Source organism: Hemiscyllium ocellatum, chromosome 9, assembly GCF_020745735.1.
Source record: "Hemiscyllium ocellatum isolate sHemOce1 chromosome 9, sHemOce1.pat.X.cur, whole genome shotgun sequence".
Lineage (NCBI taxonomy): Eukaryota > Metazoa > Chordata > Chondrichthyes > Orectolobiformes > Hemiscylliidae > Hemiscyllium > Hemiscyllium ocellatum.
In genome coordinates this window covers 72352915-72375763 of record NC_083409.1, presented here as the reverse complement: position 1 = coordinate 72375763, position 22849 = coordinate 72352915, and the positions used below count along the sequence as shown (strand labels likewise).

The window sequence follows — 22849 nt, the reverse complement described above, 5'->3', positions numbered from 1 at the left end:
GCTCAGGTTGAGGTTTAGGGTGTAGGTTTGCTCGCTGAGCTGTAGGTTTGATATCCAGACATTTCATTACCTGGCTTGGTAACATCATCAGTGGCGACCTCCAAGTGAAACGAAGCGTTTGTCTCCTGCTTTCTATTTATGTTTGTCCTGGATGGGGTTCCTGGGATTTGTGCTGATGTCATTGCCTATTCGTTTTCTGAGGGGTTGATAGATGGTATCTAGATCTATATGTTTGTTTATGGTGTTGTGGTTGGAGTGCCAGGCCTCTGGAATTCTCTGGCATGTCTTTGTATAAGTACAAATACTTAACTACACCAGCAACCATCCCAACACATACAAACGAAGCTGTATCAGAACACTACTCCAACGAGCCACCACACACTGCAGCACAGACGAACTTCGGAAAACAGAGGAGAACCACCTATACAACGTATTCAAGAAGAATGGATACTCAAACAATACAGTCCGCAGATTCCTCAGGAACAAACCAAGACAAGCAAACCAAACACAACCAGAAACCCTAACCACCTTACCATACATCAAAGAAATCTCAGAAATGACAGCCAGGCTACTAAGACCCCTCAGAATCTGAGTAGCACACAAACCCGCCGATACTCTCAAACAAAAACTAACAAACTTAAAGACCCAGTACAACTCATGGACAAAACCAACGTCATCTACAAAATTCCATGCAAGGACTGCCACAAACACTACGTAGGACAAACAGGAAGAAAGTTAGCCACCAGGATACACGAACACCAGCTAGCCACAAAAAAGACATGACCCTCTCTCCCTCGTAGCCCTACACACCATGATAAAAACCACCATTTCAACTGGGACAACACATCTATCCTGGGACCGGCTAAGCAAAGACAATTGCAACATTGTACAAAAGGCATCTGGATGGGCATATGAATAGGAGGGGTTTGGAGGGATATGGGCTGGGTGCTGACAGGTGGGACCAGATTGGGTTGGGATATCTGGTCAGCATGGATGAGTTGGATCGAAGGGTCTGTTTCCATGCTGTACATCTCTATGACTCCATAATGTCAATCACTATCAAATGAAATGCACAAGTATCACAGCAATTCATTTCAGTTCAATCATGCATTGTCTTTTACTTTATAAGGATAAAGTAAAAGGTGCATAACTCTTGCAGCAACTATATAAGTTACTCTTCAGAATCACAGGTTACCTGAAGAGGTAGCCCCTTCCAGTACAGTGTAGCATATAGGTACCAAACCATGCTACACGTTTCCAGCAGTAGCTGCATATTCTGTGCTTTAAAAATTCTAAACCTCTTTGTTAAAGAGAGAAAATAATTTTGTAAGCTTAGAGGATCTGGCCATGGAATGTGTGTTTGTGAAATGGCCCAATGGGTTGACTATTCTTCTGGTCAGCCAAGTTAGATTTGGAAGGTGAAAAGTAAAGCATACAGCAGCGGTAAAACTAGGTTTGCTTATAGGAGACTGAAATCCCTGAAACCGGATCCTAGTTTGGTTACTCTGATAAATGAATACTTTTTATCCTTGTATTGAACTACTATGATGGAATACGAGAGTGGTATCATGTGCTATTCTGCTTTTCGAATTTAGAGTATTCACACAACAAAAGCATAAACTCTATGCTGGAAAGTATTGGAGAATATTGTAATATATCAATACCTGACATGATTTTTGTCACCAGAAAAGTGCCAAGCATGAAACAGAAAATCGCTGGCAAGTCTCTGCCAACAGAAAAGTTTGCAATCAGAAAGGCTCGACGGTACCTTTCACAGAATCCCATAAAACTCCCAGTACCTGCTTTGGTGAGTATATTATACAACAATATACCTTTACTTCAGAAAATTTGCCTATCTCAGTATTTATTCTTTGCTTCACCTCTTATTAATTTTGTGAACAAAACTACTCTCATTATTGTATAAATCTGCTATAATTGATTCTCTCCCTTCCTCCCCTCTTTTCGTTTCTGTAATATTTAATCGGGTATTGGTGTCATGGACAACGAGACCATTTGTCGCACATCCTTTATTGCCTTGGAGTTGCTGCACTGAGGTCCATTGTTCTCTTTCTTTCCTGTTCTTTCCCTCACTTTATTTGTAAATTTTCTCCAATCCAGTTCATGTTGCTTGTAGTCTATAGTGATCAATATAATAAAGTATAAAGTTATGTGCACAGAAAAAAAAAATCATCTCCTTTTTTAAATGGGAAAGCCCTGATTTTTAAACAAGAATGCTTAGTTCCATAAGAGGAAACATCCTCTCCACATCCACCTTGGCTCAAGACCCTCTCAGGATCAAATATATCTCCATCAAATTCATCTCCTACTACTCCAGCAGGTATAAGCCTAGCTTGTCCAACCTTTCCTTGTAAGGCATCCCACTTATTCCAGGTATTAGTCTGATAAACCTTTTCTTAACCACTTCAACACATTTACATAAATAATGTGGCCAATAATGTGATCCCATCAGTATCCCTACTTTTGTATTCGATCCCCCTCGCAGTAAATGATAAAATTTTTAATAGCTTTCCTAATTTTTTGATATATCTGCACACTAACCTTTTGTAATTCATGATATAAAATAGCCAGGTCCCTCTATAAATCAAAATTCTACATTTTTTCCTTTCCAAAATATCACATTTTCCAACATTGAGAGGACAAAGATCTGCCGAATGATGTTCACACAACCTATTGGTATCCTTCTGCAGCAACCTTGTGCCCACTTCACAATTTGATATCGTACATGTGTCATCCATACCTTTATCCAAGTCATTCATATTGCAATAAGATAGGTTGATTTATAAATAAAAATGATCATTTTTAGAGTTTGGATTTTAAAATTGTGGCATACAGGATTGGATTACTTTTGTGAAGGGTTTATCAAAAAAAAATCATGGTTGGGTAGTCTTTCTAAGGACCCTATAAGGCTTGTCATATAGCAGTTGCTTAGGAAATGTAGAGATTGAAAAGTTTTGGGTAGTTCAGAGGGGTCCTCACCAGGGTTGAAAACAAATAACGTCCTAGAAAGGCATATGGGATAGTTCAGGGAACATGCGGTTTGGTTGGAAATCCACAAGTTGTTAAAAGCTGAGAAAGTCTAAGCTGTCAGTTTTTTAAAGTATTCACGTCAGCAAAATTCATAGTTCACAAGAAGAACTGGGGAAAATCGGTTTAAATGAACAATCTGATATACAGGTAATTTCTCTGGATGAGTCTCTGTAACAGTGACAAGAAAAAGGATTATTTAAAAGCAAATTACTGCGGATGTTGGAATCTGAAACCAAAAGAGAAAATGCTAGAAAATCTCGGCAGGTCTGGCAGCATCTGTAAGGAGAGAAAAGAGCTGACGTTTCGAGACTAACTGACTCTTTGTCGAAACTGAGATTTCAGTAACTGGCCACAAATCAACAAAAGTTAAATAAAAATAAAACCTGCAAAGATAGATTTAATTGTGATCTGACTTGTCCAGTAGTTTCATCAGCTGGGATCATTACTTGTTAGACCATTTGTTACATTTTTGCCAACCTGCAAAGACCCATTTCGGTCTACACTCTGCTTTCAGTTAACCAGTCGATCTTTGATCAATGATAATCTATAAACCTCATCACCATCAGATTTTACTTTCCACAATAATCTTTGTGGCACTTTATCAAATGCCTTCTGGAAATCCAAGTACAGTATATCCATTGGTTTCCCCTTTGTTCAAAGCAAATTACCTCCTCGAAGAACTCCAAATGGATCGGTCAAACTTTTTTTCACAAACCAAGCTTGACTCTACCTGATAGATAAATTCAAGGTTAAGTGCCTTGCTGTAACTTATTTAGTAATAGCTTTTATCATTTCCCCTATGACAGATGCAAATGATTAGCAATTAATTTGATAACCACTAGAAATTTATTTCTGGTTAAAATACTTTATAAGAATCACCTGCATTTAGTGTGTAAAAATATACAAAAAGTAATTTGGTTAATATAATTTCAGGAAATGATGTATATTTGGAATGGCTACACAGTGATTGGGAAACATCAAGATCTGACTGAAGGTATGCTTGAGACACTTGATGAAGCCGAGAGAACACTTGAAAATGGCCCAGGTAAGTTCAAACTGAAGAATCTGAAACTCCAATTAAACTTATATGAAAGCAGTAAGAATCCTTATAATTATGGAAAAGTAGGAGGGAACTGCCATATGACTTATAAATCTGAAGATTTCAGATATTCCATGAGCAAATATATATTATCTACATCTTGAGATTCTATTGGTTTTAATAATGCACAATGGTGAAAGAAAATTTTATTCTTCAGAGACTGGCACACTGCTTTCAACTTTGGGAGTAATATGAAATCTACTCAGGTTGTGGAATTTCATTTTCCACTACTATAATAATTATACTACTGGACTAACCAGAGGGTTAGACTAATAATGCAAGTTCAAATCCCACATGGTAGTTTAAGAATTTTTAAAAGCTAGATTCAAATTCTTAAATAAACCAGATCACAGCAACAAAGGTGACTAGAAAATTTTTAAAATGGTTATAAATTCTCAAACAAAAAATCTTTCCCTCATCTGATCTGACTTAAGGAATGATGGCCCAGATCTTCTGATTGGAAGATACAGGGGTAGATGAAGCAACAAACCCTCAAAAATACACGACAGAACTACTTGCAGGCCTTTTCATGCACAAACTGGATCCCAAATTTTTCCTCACTTCAACAGCAACTGCACTTCATTAGCTATGAAGCACTAAAGGGAATTGTAAGGATGCTAAATGTCCTATGTAAATAAACAATGTCTTTAGGATACAAGGGTGAAGTACTACTTTCTGTGCAACATAACATTCTCTTTATTTAATAAATTGTCAGAATAAAAATGAAACGATTTGCATGTATTTCACAAAAGGTAGGAGGATTAAATAGGTTTTAAAAAAACTTTTCATTTGCAGTAACGGAGTTTCTCATAGATGACCAGTGTTTGGTGAAGCTACTCAAAGGCCTTTGTCTGAAGCACTTGGATAAACTTTCAGAAGCAGAGCAATATTTCCATTGGATTCACACAAAGTAAGTAAAACTGACAGTCTAATTTAGAGTTTGCGTATTTTCTCCAAATTCATTGGGGAAACCTAAGACACAATACAGTTTAAAAAAACTTAGTATATAAAGTGGAGAGGTGAAATATAAGACAAAATTAGGAAAGCAAAGAGAAATGTATTGACAAGAAAAATCTTAAGATATTTTTTAAATAGATAAATGAACGAGTTGGGCCTTTTAATGAGCAAGAAGGTATCTTCAGCAAATGAGGTATAATTCTTAATGGATATTTTTTGTATTTGTTTTAATAGAAGAAAATGACCATACAGACATTGCAACGGAGGAAGAATGTGAAATATCAGTTGAAATTAAAAGTCACATTTGACATATTTGACAAAGTCCTGAATGAAATGTATCTTACATTAAGGGAAAAGAAATAGCAGCAGATGTGAAAGTAGTTTTCTAATCCTCTCTGGCCTCAAACATCGTACGGGAGGAAAGTTATCACTGTGCCATTTTCTAGAAAAGAGTAGACAGTAATTTTAGCCTAGTGAGCCTAATATTAGCTACAGGAAAACTGTTGGAAGAAATTCTGAGGGACACGATAAATTTTCATTCAGAAAGCACGGTGTCACAACTTAACTGAGAAGGTTGGCCCAATAATTCAACAAGCCAACGCAAAATGTACTTATCCCAAATGCTATTTATTTTATCAATTAACTTTAACAAATGGCAGAAAAAAAATAATTAAAATCCACTGCTATGCAACTTAAATATCCCTTTTACAACCCCAAACTACATACACTCATTCACTATTAAGACAGACAAAATAGTGTAGATAGAGAAAATAAAATTCCAAGCAATCCATAAACTCAAGGGTGAGTTAAATTATCTCTCAAAATTCCTTTCAATTTCAACAATGATGATAGAGTTTTGTCTGTAAAGTGTTGGTATAGAAGTCCAATTTCCATTACAGCTGAAAGACACAAAAAGGAAAATTACTTGATCCCTTAAAATGGGATAATCAAAGCCATATTTATTAAGAGAAGATTATATCTAATTAACATGAATGAGTGTTTTAATGAGGTAACAAAGAGGATTGTTGAGGGTGATGAATTTGTATGGAGTTTAGCTAGTTAATTATAGTTATAGTTGATCTTAAATATGTTTGCTTATTTAAAATTAAGTTAACTGATATTTGTTGTCCCTTTGTTTCAGAGAGCAGATGATCAAATATGACCATTACTTGATTCCAAATGCATTACTTGAACATGGTCTTATTTGCATGCAGACTGGAAGAAATGACGAGGCAATAAAAATTCTGGAAAGTGCAAAGTAAGAAAATTTAATAATTGTGCTTTCATTTGTACAGAATTAAAAATCTCTTGACCTTTGTCGAGACAATATTGCCAAAAGGCCAGCCATACTTCTAAAATATGTTGAGTGGGTAAAGTAGTATAGCCTAATTCAATATGTTCTAGGGAAAGTAAATGAATATTTGTTACAAACAAATTAGAAAGGGTTGATACCTTTCACTATGCCACTCTTCTACTGGTGACAACAGAGTTTGTATTTAAAAGGGAGCTGAGCAAGGCAGCCTTTGTATGGAGCCGCAGAAAATGGGGGAGATACAAATGAGTATTTTGCATCAGTATTTACTGTGGAAAAGGATATGGAAGATACAGATTGTAGGGAAATAGATGGTGACATCTTGCAAAATGACCAGATTACAGAGGAGGAAGTGCTGGATGTCTTGAAACGGGTAAAGCTGGATAAATCCCCAGGACCTGATCAGGTGTACCCGAGAACTCTGTGGGAAGCTAGAGAAGTGATTGCTTGGCCTCTTACTGAGATATTTGTATCATCGATATTCACAGGTGAGGTGCTGGAAGACTGGAGGTTGGCTAACATGGTGCTACTGTTTAAGAAGGGCGGTAAGGACAAGCCAGGAAACTAGAGACCAGTGACCCTGACATCAATGGTGGGGAAATTGTTAGAGGGAATCCTGAGGGACGGGATGTACATGTATTTGGAAAGGCAAGTACTGATTAGGGATATTCAACATGGCTTTGTGCATGGGAAATCATATCTCTCAAACTTGATTGCGTTTTTTGAGGAAGTAACAAAGAGGATTGATGAGGGCAGAGCAGTAGATGTGATCTATGTGGACTTCAGTAAGGCGTTCGACAAGGTTCCCCATGGGAGACTGATTAGCAAGGTTAGATCTCGTGGAATACGGGGAGAACTAGCCATTTGGATACAGAACTGACTCAAAGGTAGAAGACCTTTGGTGGTGGAGGGTTGTTTTTCAGACTGGAGGCCTGTGACCAGTGGAGTGCCACAAGGATTGGTGCTGGGCCCTCTACTTTTTGTCATTTACATAAATGATTTGGATGCGAGCATAAGAGGTACAGTTAGTAAGTTTGCAGATGACACCAAAATTGGACATATAGTGGACAGCGAAGAAGGTTACCTCAGATTACAACAGGATCTGGACCAGATGGGCCAATGGGCTGAGAAGTGGCAGATGGAGTTTAATTCTGATAAATGAGAGGTGCTGCATTTTGTGAAAGCAACTCTTAGCAGGACTGCCATTAGTTCAGTATTGGACTTTAGCTGGTCTAGTTCAAGTTCCACGCTACTCATGCTTTGTTCACGGGCTAAGGATACAGGGTAGGCAATTTAGGACTAAAGTGAGGAGAGATTTCTTAGGCCAGAGTGGCAAGTCTGTGAAGTTTTCTGCCACAGAGTGGTTGGGGCCAAAAATATTGAATGCATTCAAGAAGGAGTTACATACAGTTCTTAGGGTTAAAGGAATCAAAAGATATGGGGAAAGACCAGGAACAGGGTACAGAATTGGATGCTCAGCCATGATCGTATTGGATGGCAGAGCAAGCTCAAAGGGGTGAAAGGCGGGTAAGAAATTGAACGGCTTTCCAATCGAGCTTCTGATTTTTTCCCCTTACTCCAACCCAAGATACAAAACTAAACTTTCATAATGATGATTTCGAATGCAGCCAGCCCTTATTTGACTCATTCACTTTATAGCAATCCAGATGGTGTAGGTAGATCCACAATATTGTTGGGAGGGAGTTCCAGGATTCTGACCCATTGACAGCCATTTCATATACCCAAGCCAGAAGGGGGAGTGGTGCTCAAGGGGTTTTGCGGATAGTCATGTTCCCACATTATCTGCTGCCCCTTGTCTTTCTAGATAGCTGCAATGTATCTTGTAGATAGCAGCAGTCGTGTCTACTGAGCATTGATCATTGAGGGAGAGAGTGGATGCTTGTGGATCTAGTGCCACTCAAACAGGCTGCTTTGTCCTGGAGGACGTCAAGCTTCTTGAGTGTTTTTGGAGCTGCAAGTGGAGAGTATTCCAACACACTCCTAATTTGGGCCATTTAGATGGCCAACAAGCTTTGGGAAGTCAGGAGCTACAGTATTCCTAACCTAACCTGCTCTTGTAGCCACTGCATTTATTTGGTGAGCCCAGTTCAGTTTCTGGTTAATGGTGGTCAAAAATCCTACAGCTGCCTTCCTCACAGCATTGGGCTGTAGTTATTCAATAAGGTATCTAAAATTACCTTCAAGGCCATTTGAGATGGCAAATGGTGGACAGAGATGCCCACACCCTATGAATGAGTAGAAAAGACAATGGTAGAAGGGTCATTAGGGGTGTATATATTACTCAATGGTTTTTTTTTGAAGTGAGTGAATGTTTTTTGGTTCATGGCACGTGAACATCACTCGGCCAGTGTATATTGCAGGGTCTAGATTAGAGTGGTGGGGGGAAAGCACAATAGGTCAGGCAGCATCCAAGGACCAGGAAAATCAACGTTTTGGGCAAAAGCCCTTCATCAGGGATAGAGAGCTTTTGCCCGAAGCATTGATTTTCCTGCTCCTTGGATGCTGCCTGATCTGCTTTGCTTTTCCAGCACCACTCTAATCTAGGCTCTGGTATTCAGCATCTGCAGTCCTTGTTTTTAACCTAGCATATATTACACCAGAGAAGGTGATGGCAATAATCCATTTGCAATGATTTTGATGACAGGCAAATTTTTTGGGGATATCTGTAAAGTCTAAGCAGGTAGGGATGTGAAAGAGTCTTCACTGCTGGTACCAAGTGTTCCCTTTATAGCAATATATATCACCATTTGCTTACTGCCTCCAGACTAGACATCGCCGAATTATTAGGCTTACTATGCTTATCTGTTCCATTAAAACTATACAGTAGCTTTTTACCAGTGAGTTTGTGAACACCAGTTCAGTTTAGTACATTATAGTATCTTTTGTAATGTGGTCACACAAGTCAGCAATGTTATTGTTTACACTGTTTACCCAAACTTAATCTGTTTTGACTCAGAAATATCAAGTTCCTCAAACTTATTTTTGACATTTGAGGTTCACTGCTTATATGCCGTATTATAACAATTTGTGGTCCTCTCTGCTGGGTATAAGATTTAAAGCTTTTCCTCCGCTACATCGACGACTGTATCGGCGCTGCTTCGTGCTCCCACGAGGAGGTTGAACAGTTCATCCACTTTAACAACACCTTCCACCCTGACCTCAAGTTTACCTGGACCGTCCCAGACTCCTCCCTCGACCTCTCCATTTCTATCTCGGGCGACCAAATCAACACTGACGTTTACTATAAACTCACCAACTCCCAGACTACATCTCCTCCCACCCTGCCCCCTGTAAAAACGCCATCCCATATTCCCAATTCCTTCGTCTCCACTGCATCTGCTCCCAGGAGGACCAGTTCCAATACCGAACAACCCAGATGGCCTCCTTCTTCAAAGACTGCAATTTCCCCCAGACGTGATCGATGATGCTCTCCACCGCATCTCCTCCACTTCCTGCTCTTCTGCTCGAGCCCCGCCCCTTCAATCGCTACCAAGACAGAACGCCACTGGTCCTCACCTACCACCCCACCAACCTCCATATACATCGTATCATCCGTCGTCATTTCCGCCACCTCCAAACGGACCCCACCACCAGGGATATATTTCCCTCCCCTCCCCTATCAGCGTTCAGTCAAGTTTGAGAGACATGATTTCCCATGCACAAAGCTATGGTGACTATCCCTAATCAGTCCTTGCCTTTCCAAATACATTTACATCCTGTCCCTCAGGCTTCCCTCCAACAACTGTTACCCTTTTGTCCTCAATATATTTGTAAAAACCCTTTGGATTCTCCTTAATTCTATTTGCCAAAGCTATCTCATGGCCCCGTTTTGTCCTCCTGATTTCCCTCTGAAGTATACTCCTACTTTCTTTATACTCTTCTAAGGGTTCACTCAATCTATCCTGTCTATACCTAACATATGCTTCCTCCTTTTTCTTAACCCAAACTCTCAATTTCTTTAGTCATCCAGCATTCCCTATACCTATCAGCCTTCCCTTTCACCCTGACAGGAATATACTTTCTCTGAATTCTTGTTATCTCATTTCTGAAGGCTTCCCATTTTCCAGCTGTCCCTTTACCTATGAATATCTGCCTCCAATCAGCTTTCGAAAGATCTTGCCTAATACTGTCAAAATTGGCCTTTCTCCAATTTAGAACTTCAACTTTTAGATCTGGTCTATCCTTTTCCATCACTAGTTTAAAACAAATAGAATTATGGTCGCTGGCCCCAAAGTACTCCCCCACTGACACCTCAGTCACCTGCCCTGCCTTATTTCCAAAGAATAGGTCAAGTTTTGCACCTTCTCTAGTAGGTACATCCACATATTGAATCAGAAAATTGTCTTGTACACACTTAAGAAATTCCTCTCCATCTAAACCTTTAACACTATGGCAGTCCCAGTCGATGTTTGGAAAGTTAAAATCCCCTACCTTAACTACCCTATTATACTTACAGATAGCTGAGATCTCCTTACAAGTTTGTTTCTCAATTTCCCTATGACTATTGGGGGTCTGTAATACAATCCCAATAAGGTGATCATCCCTTTCTTATTTCTCAGTTCCACCCAAATAACTTCCCTGGATGTATTTCCTGAAATATCCTCCCTCAGTACAGCTGTAATGCTATACCTTATCAAAAAGCCCACTCCCTCTCCTCTCTTGCCTCCCTTTCTATCCTTCCTGTAGCATTTGTATCCTGGAACGTTAAGCTGCCAGTTCTGCCCATCCCTGAGCTATGTTTCCATAATTGCTATGATATCCCAGTCCCATGTTCCTAACCATGACCTGAGTTCATCTGCCTTCCCTGTTAGGCCCCTTGCATTGAAATAAACGCAGTTTAACTTATTAGTCCTACCTTGTCCCTGCCTGCCCTGACTGTTTGACTCACTTCTGTTCTCGGGTGTACCAGTCTCAATTCGATCTCTTTCCTCACTATCTCCACCCCCTCACCTTAATAGTTTAAATCCTCCCAAGCAGTTCTAGCAAATTTCCCTGCCAGTATATTAGTCCCCTTCCAATTTAAGTGCAACCCGCCTTTCTTGTACAAGTCACTTCTACCCCAAAAGAGATTCCAATGATCCAAAAATATGAATTCTTCTCCCAAACACCAGCTCCTCAGCCATGTATAATCATCTCCTCTATCCTCCTATTCCTGCCCTCACTAGCTCGTAGCACTGGGAGTAATTCAGATATTACTACCCTTGAGGACCTCCTTTTTAAATTTCTGCCCAACTCTCTGTAATCTCCCTTCAGAATCTCAACCTTTTCCCTTCCAATGTCGTTGGTTCCAATGTGGACAATGACCTACTGCTGTCCCCTCTCCCCCGTGAGAACATTCTGCACCCTCTCTGACATCCTTGATCCTGACATCAGGGAAACAACACACCATTCTGCTTTTTCTCTGCTGGCCACAGAAACACCTGTCTGTACCTCTGACTACAGAATCCCCTAACACAATTGATCTCTTGGAAGCCGACGTACCCTTTGTTGCATTAGAGCCAGTCTCGATACCAGAAACTTGGCTGTTCGTGCTACATTCCCCTGAGAATCCATCACCCCCTACATTTTCCAAAACAGCATACCTATTTGAAATGGGTATATCCACAAAAGACTCCTGCCCTAGGTGCCGACCCCTCTCACCCTTTCTGGAGTTAACCCATTTATGTGACTGTATCTGAGACTTTCCCCCCTTCCTACAACTGCCATCCATCACATACTGTTGCTGTTGCAAATTCCTCATCGCTTCTATCCGTCTCTCCAACTGATCCACTCAATTTGATAAGATTCGCATCCAACAGCATTTATGGCAGATATAATCCGCAGTAACCCTTAAACTCCCACATCTGACAAGTAGTACATATCACTGCAAAGGCCATTTTTGCTCCTTCACAATCTACAGACCCAGAAAATAACATTGTCTTATTCCTCTACAAACACTGCCCCAGCTTAAATTAATAGCTATGGCTTATATTTTAAGTTTAATCAAGAGACTTATCTCCAAAAAACATAATCAAGAAAGAATCCACTATACTCACTACTGCAGCTTTTCTCTTGGACAACAATTAACTTCTGTGCTGTGAACTTCGCCCAACCGTTCCTCCAAGATTAGTTGTGAATTTCATTTTGTTAATATTCCCAGATGCACTCCGATGTCCAACGATACACAAATTCAAACAGCAAGGCGGTAACTGTGCAGGTTCTCGTTTGTTCATTCGTTCTCTCTCTCTCCTGCACTGTCCACACCATGTGTTTTCTTTGTCTGCTCTTCTCCCTTTTAAACTGCTGTTGTTTTGACTTTTTTTCCCCCAAAGTTCCAAAACTATGCAACAGCATATAAAACAGTAATTGCTGCTCCTGGAATTCGAGGAAATCACCTCCAACACCTAAAATACCTCAAAATTGCATTTAACACAATACTCCATGTGTGGCCTAACTAAAGTCCTACAAAGCTGTAACATGACATCCCGACTCTTGTACTCAATTCCTCAACCAATAAAGGAAAGCATGCTGTACACCTCCTTTACCATTCTGTTTACTTACATGGCCACTTTCAAGATTCTTCTTTCATCAATGTTATTCAGAATCCTACCATGAACTATATACTTTTCTTTATCGTGTGATCTCCCAAAGTGCAGCACCTCTCACTTTTCTGTATTAATTAGTGCTCCACCCATATCTGCAACTGATCTATATCCCGCTGTATCCTATGACAACCTTTTACACTATCCACAACTTCACTGATCTTTGCATGTCTGCAAACTTACCAACACACCCATCTACATTTTCATCTAAGTCATTTATGAGGTCCCAATACAGATCTCTGCAGAACACAGCTGGTCATGGAACTCCAGCCTGCAAAGTATCCTTCCACCACTATTCTGCCTTCTATGGGCAAGCCAATTCTGAATCCACACGGCCAAGTCACCATACCTGAATCTTCTGAATGAGCCTATCATGAGGGACCTTGTCAAAAGCCTTACTAAAATCCATGTAGACAATGTCCACTACTCTACCCTCAATTACCTTCGTTATTATCTCAAAAACTTAAATCAAGTTAGGAAGAAATAACCGTCCCTGCACAAAGCTATGCTGACTGTCCCTAATTAGGCCATGCTTTGCCAAATGTGTGTGAGAATCCTATCTCTAAGAATTCTCTTCAGTAGCTTCTCAACTAATGGGAGACTCACCAGTCTGTACTTGCCTGGATTATCCCTATTTCCCCTCTTGAACAGGGAGCAACATTAACTACTCGCCAGTTCTCCAAAACCTCTCCAATGGCTTGCGAGGACACATAGATCTTGGTCAAGGCACAAGCAATCTCCCCTCTTGTGTCTCTCAATAACCCGAAATAGATACCATCAACCCTGGGGTCTTATCCACTTTTAATGATCTTGGAGATGCAACACCACTTCTTTCTTGATCTCAAAATGTCTTAGCACATTAGCATGCTCCACACTATTTTCTCAATCCTCCCTATCCTTTTCCTGGGTGAATACCAATGCTAAGTACTCCTTTAGGATCTCACCCACATTCTCTGCCTCCAAGCTTAAGTTCTCTCCTTTATCTTTGAGTGGTCCTACCTTCTTCCTATGTATCGTTCTTGTTTTTAAAATGCATCTATAGAATGCCTTGGGATTCTCTTGAACTCTACTTGCCAAGGTCATTTCAGGACCCCTTCCTGCTCTTTTAATTCTCTGCTTGAGTACTTTCCTGTTTTCCTTATATTCTTCACGAGCCTTATCCCATTTTAGCTTTCCAAACTTTACATATGTTTATTTTTTAAGTTTTGACCAAATTCAAAACTTCCCTCATTATCCAAGGTCCCATAACTTGCCGTCCTTGTCTTTCATCCTTATGGGAACATGCCAATTTTAAACAGTTCCTACATGTCAAATGTGGACTTGCCTGATAACAGCTCCTCCCAGTTTAGAACATCCCACAAGGTCCTGACTTATCCTTGTTCATAGCCATCTTAAAACTTAAGGGGTCATGATCACTGTTCCCAAAATGCTCTCCCACCGAAAGGTCTGTTACCTGGCCAAAGTTCATTAGCTATTACAAGGTCCAGTATGGCTCCTCCTCTAGTTGGACTATCGGCATCAAGAAACCCTCTTGGATGCACTTAAATTCCACCCTAAGGTTTCTTGCTCTAAGGGTCAATACTGGGGAAGGTAACGCTGTTTTTATTGCACCTTTCCATCATCACCTAGATATTTGTTTATAAATGTCTTGGTAGCTGAAAGGGGTTGTGGGGGTGGTCTATAGTATAATCCTATCAGAGTTTCTGCACCCAACTTATTTTTGAGCTCCACTTACGTTGACTCAGTGGATGAGCCCTTTAGCAAATCTTCTCTAAGTGCAGATGTAACATTCTCCCTGATTCATAGTGCAACTCCTCCACTTCTTATCTTCCTCTCTATCTCATCTAAAACAACAAAACCCTGCAACGTTGAGCAGCCAGTCCTGTCCCTCTCTCAACTAAGTCTCTGCAATGACCATAAATAACATCATAGTCCCATGTGGGCAAAAGTGAGGACTGCAGATGCTGGAAACCAGAGTTTAAATCAGAGTGGTGCTGGAAAAGCATAGCAGGTCAGGCAGCATCCGTGGAGCAGGAAAATCTACATTTCAGGCAAAAGCCCTTCAAGAATGGAGGCAGGGAGCCTCCAGGGTGGAGAGATAAATGGGGGGGTTACTGGGGAGAAGATAGTCAGCACCTTCCAAACCTATACCACTTCCATCTAGAAGGGCAAGGGCAGTAGATATTTAGGAACAATACCACCTGGAAGTTCCCTTCTAAGCCACTCTCAATTCTGATTTGAAAATATATCCCCATTCCTTCACGGTCACTGGGTCAAATTCCAAGAACTCCCTCACTAACAATATTGTCCGTCTACCTACAGCATATGGACTGCCGTGGTTCAAGAAGGCAGCTCAGCAGCCTCTTTCTTAAGGTGAAGTAGCAATGGGCAATAAATGTTGGAGAGGTAGCATAGTCTATGTCTCATGAGAGTATTAAAAATATGTCTCCAGTGCAAAGTTCTTTCAGTTCAATGGAAAATAACAGGGGAATTCAAGTTAATATAATTTAGGATAGACATTTCTCCATGAAATGAATAAAAATTTATGCAGGTCTCTTCTCACCCTATAGGCATAACTGTTGTGGTTCTGCTCTCCGAGCTGGAAGTTTTTGCTGCAAACGTTTCGTTCCCTGGCTAGGGAACATCATCAGTGCTGTTGGAGCCTCGTGTGAAGCGCTGGTTTGATGTTTCTTCCGGTATTTATATTGGTTTGTTCTTGCCGCTTCCGGGTGTCAGTTTCAGCTGTAGTGGTTTGTATATGGGGTCCAGGTCAATGTGTCTGTTGATGGAGTTTGGGGATGAATGCCATGCTTCTAGGAATTCTCTGGCTGGCTTGTCCTATGATAGTGGTGTTTTCCCACAAAACACTATATAGGACAAACAGGAAGACAGCTAACAATCCGCATCCATGAACATCAGCTAGCCACAAAACGACACGACCAGCTATCTCTAGTAGCCATACACTCAGAAAACCAGCAACATGAATTTGACTGGGAAAACACCACTATCATAGGACAAGCCAGACAGAGAACAGCCAGAGAATTCCTAGAAGCATGGCACAACTACACGACGGCTGGAGGAGGAGCGCCTCATCTTCCGCCTGGGAACCCTCCAACCACAAGGTATGAATTCAGATTTCTCCAGCTTCCTCATTTCCCCTCCCCCCACCTTGTCTCAGTCGGTTCCCTCAACTCAGCACCGCCCTCCTAACCTGCAATCCTCTTCCTGACCTCTCCGCCCCCACCCCACTCCGGCCTATCACCCTCACCTTGACCTCCTTCCACCTATCCCACCTCCATCGCCCCTCCCCCTAGTCCCTCCTCCCTACCTTTTATCTCAGCCTGCTTGGCTCTCTCTCTCTTATTCCTGATGAAGGGCTTATGCTCGAAACGTTGAATTCTCTGTTCCTGAGATGCTGCCTAACCTGCTGTGCTTTGACCAGCAACACATTTGCAGCTGTGATCTCCAGCATCTGCAGACCTCATTTTTTACTCGAAGATTCATCCCCAAACTCCATCAACAGACACATTGACCTGGACACCATATACAAACCACTACAGCTGAAACTGACACCCGGAAACGGCAAGAACATCCATCAACAGACACATTGACCTGGACCCCACATACAAATCACTGCAGCTGAAACTGACACCCGGAAGCGGCAAGAACAAACCAATATAAATACCGGAAGAAACATCAAACCAGTGCTTCACACGAGGCTCCAACAGCACTGATGATGTTCCCTAGCCAGGGAACGAAATGTTTGCAGCAAAAACTTCCAGCTCGGAGAGCAGAACCACAACAACGGACACCCGAGCTACAAATCTTCAACCAGATTTTAAACTATAGGCATAACCTTATGTAATATATATTACAAAGGACTTGGTGTGATTAGTAAACACATTTAGATATCTGCAGAAGAAAAAAAGATCATCTACATATTATAGTCAGTTGAAATTTTCTGAAGTTGGAATTAACTCATCTGCCACCATTTCAATTTAAAAAGATCTTAGTTTGTTGTAAGGAGTTGAATTTCATAGTGTTATACCCTACTGGTGAATAGTAGAACCATACAACGGTAATCCAATTTATTACTAAAAAGAGACACACTGCTAAAGCTTTTAATCTTGTACTCATCAAGGTAATTGTAAGAATGTCAAATTTCTAAAATCATTTTAAAACAGGAGAAATAGGGTGATTGGTTTGCAAGTTGCCTCGATTTGTTGTGAAGTTGCCGTAGAGAAAGCAACAGAAATGTTATAACTTTGATCAGTTACCACCAATTGGTTGTTAGTGCCGTCAGATCTATTCAGCGAGCGCTGCCAATCTCAAAATCCTGGTTATTTTAATGATTTAAAGCATAATATAGAGCAATGAAAAGTGATGTTCCAAAGAAGTGAGTAAAGAGGAGGCAGTGTAAAGAAACATTTTATCTTTCCAAAGTTTATCAAGTCATAATATGATTTCTGCATATTTGCCACACTGTTTTAAATTGTTAACCTCTGGATAAGTATTTTCAAATACAGATAGTCCTTCTATAATTCAATGGTTGCGTTCTTGTGCAACCCCACGTTCATAGAAAAATCTTTAGAAACAGTGCTTAAAATGTTGGCATTGTAATTATAATGTTACAGTGAATTTGCATTAGAGCAGAACAACCTGTAGTGAATTGTTCTGAAATTTTCTTTTCCAGGCAAAACTACAAGAATTATTCAATGGAGTCAAGAACGCATTTTCGAATTCAGGCTGCTCTTCTCAAAGCAAAATCTCATACGCACAATGGAAAGCAATCATTACCTTCTACACCTTAAAACTGCTTAAATTATTGATACAGTAGAACTACAAAGGACAAGCAAAATGTTTCCTTCTTTGTACATAAAAGCTACATCCACTGTTAAATGTAAAATAGGAGCAAAACACAACAGATTCCAGAAATCTGAAATAAAACAAAGTACTGGAAAAACTCCAGTTCTGAAGAGTCATATTTGACTTGAAGCATTTACTCTACTCCTCTCTCCACAGTTGCTGCCAGACCTGCTATGTATTTCTAATGGTAATCTGTTGCAACTTACTATAGAACAGAATCACTATGATCAGGTTCACATGGGTTACGTGCACCACTGGGCATTACGCTTGCTGTCTCTCTCAAGGACATGTAATTATTGTTTTGGTGATCTACATCACAATCATATAAATACTTACCTATATAAAAATGTAAATGTAGAATTCTGTTTGGAACTACATTTGCACAAAACATGGATCCATGGAAGCCACAACCACAGATACATTTTGATACACAAATTTGGAGAGATGGAGTATTAATCAACAATAAAGTCCACAAAACTTCTTAACAAAGCTACTCATTAATACAATCCAAAGAGGAAAAAGATTCTGTACTAGAGTAAGTTTGCACTTGAAATGTTAACTGTTTGATCTGTAGGGAGATAATTTCATTTCTTCAGCACTTAGTTTTCCTTTCAGATTTCCAGCATCCATTTTTTTCTGTATTTAAAACTAATTCAGTACTTAAATTGGGAAAACAGTGCAAAACAGTTCCACTATTATCAATCACAAAGATATTGGTTGCAACACAGGAAGCCTGTTTCACCACAGAAGCAAATGTTAAAAATAGTTCATATCTAGTTTATAATACAATTACCTATTATAACTTAATCCTCTTTAAATTGTACTTAAGATGTTTGAAGTTGTGAACATAAATACATACATAGGTTCAGTTTTCCTTAAAATAATAATTTGCTAAAAGGATACTTTTAAATGCCAGACCTGTTGAGTTTCTCCAACATTGTGCTGTTCAGATTTCCAGCATCTGCAGTGTTTTGCATTTGGTCTTTCATATTTTTGTCATAAGTTCACGTTATCACAATTTATAATGAATTCACAAATTACTTCTATTCTGCATGATCAATGTAAACATACTAAACCATCCAACCCTTACAGCAGGTAAACCAAGTTCGTATCAATGTGGCCACTAACTGGTGGAAATTGGATTCAGAAAGATGATACTCCTGTTCATTTGGTGGAAGCATGACCAAGAGGTTCAGCAGTGATTATCAAAGTCCCTATCAATCATTTTCATACTCAGAATTACATGCTCTTAAAATAGGGGATGTTAACAAGTAAATCACTAAAATTTTCTACATCAATTGCTTTCATTGCAGTATTATGAGTGAGTGGTGGCATTGTAGTAAAATGTTACTTTTCTCCATGGCTTAAAATACTTAAATATTTACTTAACTGCAAAACTTCATATATGTTACTAATCATCTAAGGAATAAGTTACGTTTTCTCATTTCCAAAATCTACAATAGATCATATGCCATGAGATGTAGAAAATTACAAAATTTTAAAATTTCCACTATTCTTACATAAATTGTGAATCTATTTTTATATGATTGAACTCTACCCCTGTCATGAACTGGACAGTTACCTCTCATTAGTTACATGAGCATCAGTGCACACTGTACCAGCTGACATAATTGTCCAAAGATTCAGCAGTCTGTGGAAAAAGAACTGATGTTTAATATCCAGCCTAATCCTACTTCTGCGCAACTTAAATGCATGCTATTCCTTTTCTCCAAGCTATCAGGCTTAAATAATCCATGAAGCATCACACACAATCCAGCCTTGTCATTTCAATATCTAATTCTCATAAGCCTATGCTGCTCGAATGTAAGTGATCCTGAAAAATTGAGTGTGCATACTGAAAGTTCTAAGGCTCATTCTAGTTTCAAAATGGGAACATACTTATAGGAAACAGTTGATAATTAATACAATTGGAGTATGCAAAGTGAGAAATGTCTGTTACAACAGCTAATTTTTTCTTCCCTTAATTCTTGTACTCCATATTCCATGTTCTCTGAATGAGACTGTCAATTTTATTGAGAGTTTGTTGATCCCGCAACCCCTGATGTGGAAAAGACTGGTTGAGTTATATTCTTAACAATTACATAATAAGTGAAGGAAGACTTGTTGCATTGTGGCAATATTACTGGACTAGTAGTAGTAGTAGTAGTAATCACCATAGTTCAACATTGCTCTCCAAGCGAAACAACTGGTGGCGAGTTTCACCCGAGGGTCACTATACCTGAAGCGAAGGGTGAGATTGAGAAGGTAGCATCTTAATGGTGATCTCAGCCAGTGGGGTCTAGTATTTTAGAGGACCAGGCCAAAACTCTGGGGAAGCGGTTTAAATCCCACCATGGTAAATTCACTTAAAATAATAATTGGTAATAGTTGTCATAATCATCATAAGAAGAAATGACTCCCATTAAGGAAGGAAATCTGACACTTCTATTTGGTCTGGCTTATGCGACAGATGTAACTCTTAAATTGTCCTCTGAAATGGTCTAGCAAGTCACTCTGTTCAAAGGCAATTAGGCATAGGCAGGAAATACTGACCTTACCAGCAATGGCCACATCCCACACAAAAAAAAAGAAAACATCATATAACACAATTCCAGTTGCCCCATTACTAATATTTGTACAAGAATGTTTACAAATTTAAGAACCTTTCTTTAAAAGAAAGCCTAATTAAAGTTTTCTCCTGCATTCCTTACAGAAGTATCCCTAAGAACTGTAGGACCTTTGTGGGATGGGATTGGCAACTGTTTAAATTTTTAGTTGCATTATTGGTAATAGCCCTGATTTCAAAGACAAGGCTAGTTGGCTTTATGCTGTTAACCGATTACTGCTAGTAACTGCATGATATATAGCCTCAAGAGGCTTTTAATTTACAAAAATGTAAATGAAAATCATTTGCAAGGATTTATGTTAAGATTTTATTAAATAAATGTTTGTTTTCATAATCTGGTCAAAGGTAACAATAGCTACGCATTGCTGCAATGAGAAAACAGTTAACAATATCAATTGAAATATTCCATTTATTGTCTCAATTTTCAATTTTCTGTTCTTGTGTAATATTTTTGCAGTTCAGTATATTTATTTTTTTAAATCTTATCCTCCAATTTGTACAGCTAATTTAGAACACAAAAGCATAATAGTCTGAAATTTGAGTTCATCTCAGAAATGATCATTGTATTTTGCTGTAACATGTTTATTTGAATTCTGACGCTGATGTTCTGCTGGATTCAGAACTAAGTAAATGAAGACTCTTTTCATATTGTGTAATGATAAAATGTTTAAGAATTAGATGTATAGCTATGTTTTTCCTGATTTTTCTTTTAAGTCATTATTTGTTACACATATTTATATTATTATAACACCTTTAATTAGGGCAAAATTATTAAAACTCAGGTAGTGCACCAGCATCCAATGTAACTTAGCGATAACAATGATGATGGGTGAATAGGCGTTGGTAAAGAAAACAGGCAGCAAATTTGGATCATCTCTCTCTCGACCAGACAGCACGAGAATAAGTGAGTCTAGAAGCCATGAAAATTTCCACAAGTCGACTTAGGGCAAAGTTGTCATCATATCTTGCCCAAGGGAGATCACACCCTGCAAGTGGGCATTATGGAGCTCCTTTTATATAAACACAAATTAAAATTGACAAGCCCCTCTGCATCTACACAGTTTATCACTGAACAGCATAAATGCAATGCTGATCTCATGATCCCAAAACTGGACATGGGTAACTTTGCTTTTTATGGAATGGTAATTCTACAGCCAGTCACATGCTATCATGAATAGTATGCTATCTCAAATCCCAAAGTGTCCTCTTGCAAAGTTATTTAAACACATTATAATAGCAGTGTTAGGGTAGGCCACATGTTTGAGTTGCAGTATGTGGGAGCTAGTGGACAACAGTTGTGGGGAGCAAAGAAGTTACAGAAGTGGATATTGTTTGCTGCCAGAAGATCATGCACCCCGAAAGCTGTGTTGACTGTCTAGTGTCAGGGTTAAGGACATCTGGGACCGAAGAGAACTTTGCCTTGGAGATGACCTAGTTGTCATGGTTCACACAGGTACAAAGGACACAGGTAGGATGAAGAAAATCATTTGCTGAGGACGTATAAGATCAGAGTTGGATTTATGGCTGTATGACAATCACTCTTAGTAGAAAGAAGCCATTTTTGATCCATCCTTTTAACTAGCAAGACTGAATTCAGAAAAAAAAGGACAAGACATACAAACATACGAGTACAATACATCAGATGATGCAAAAATACAGTATTTAGTGTTCTTTGCCAAAATTTCATATCAAGTTAGTATCTAATGTTTTCATCTATCTCCATTTATTTTGAATCTGAAATCGTTCAGTGTTTGCCTGCCAAGCAGAAGGTGCCATGGAAGTAGAATCGAGTTAAGGTAGCAACTGGCAAAAGAAATGGCTCAATGGGATTGAATACCCAACTTCTATTCTAATTCATACCTTTCCCTTTGCATACTGCAACTTCTCATCCTCAAAATTTAAAAACATACACTCGTGTGTGCAAACAGTTGTACAAACAACTTATAAGCTGTGTGTCATGGTCACCATCAACTTTGAAAATAAAGAAGCCATGTGAATAGCATAGCCTTGAATATAAGTAGGAACACTCTCTTTATCATGATTTTAAAATGTGCTGAGAAAGCTGCTAATAGGACTAGATGAAATAGGGTGGGAGGGGATTGGGTGGAACAGAAGCACCAGCATCAAATAGTTAGGTCAAAAGGCATGTTTCTGGTCTATTCCAAATTTACCTCACGATCTTCAAATTCCATTGCATTCTGCCCTCTTTGCTTAGCCTGTCCCAGGATAGATGTGTTGTCCCAGTTGAATGTTTTTTTTGGTTCTGTAGACACACCGTTTTTTTTCTTGGAAGTAACATTGTTTAAAGCATAAACTGTTTATAAAACATCCTCAACATC

At 39.3% G+C, this 22849-nt stretch overlaps 1 protein-coding gene across 1 annotated transcript in view; it reads left to right on the top strand.

Moving 5' to 3' along the window:
* The window catches only part of ttc39a (tetratricopeptide repeat domain 39A), a 99814-nt gene extending 78936 nt beyond the window's left edge, over nucleotides 1-20878 (top strand). The window contains exons 14-18 of the mRNA XM_060830447.1: nucleotides 1687-1807; nucleotides 3982-4093; nucleotides 4943-5057; nucleotides 6246-6362; nucleotides 17712-20878. Of these exons, the coding sequence (XP_060686430.1) occupies nucleotides 1687-1807; nucleotides 3982-4093; nucleotides 4943-5057; nucleotides 6246-6362; nucleotides 17712-17829 (583 nt within the window). The 3' untranslated portion in view covers nucleotides 17830-20878. The remainder of the gene's footprint in view (nucleotides 1-1686; nucleotides 1808-3981; nucleotides 4094-4942; nucleotides 5058-6245; nucleotides 6363-17711) is intronic.
* Nucleotides 20879-22849: the final 1971 nt, after the last annotated feature.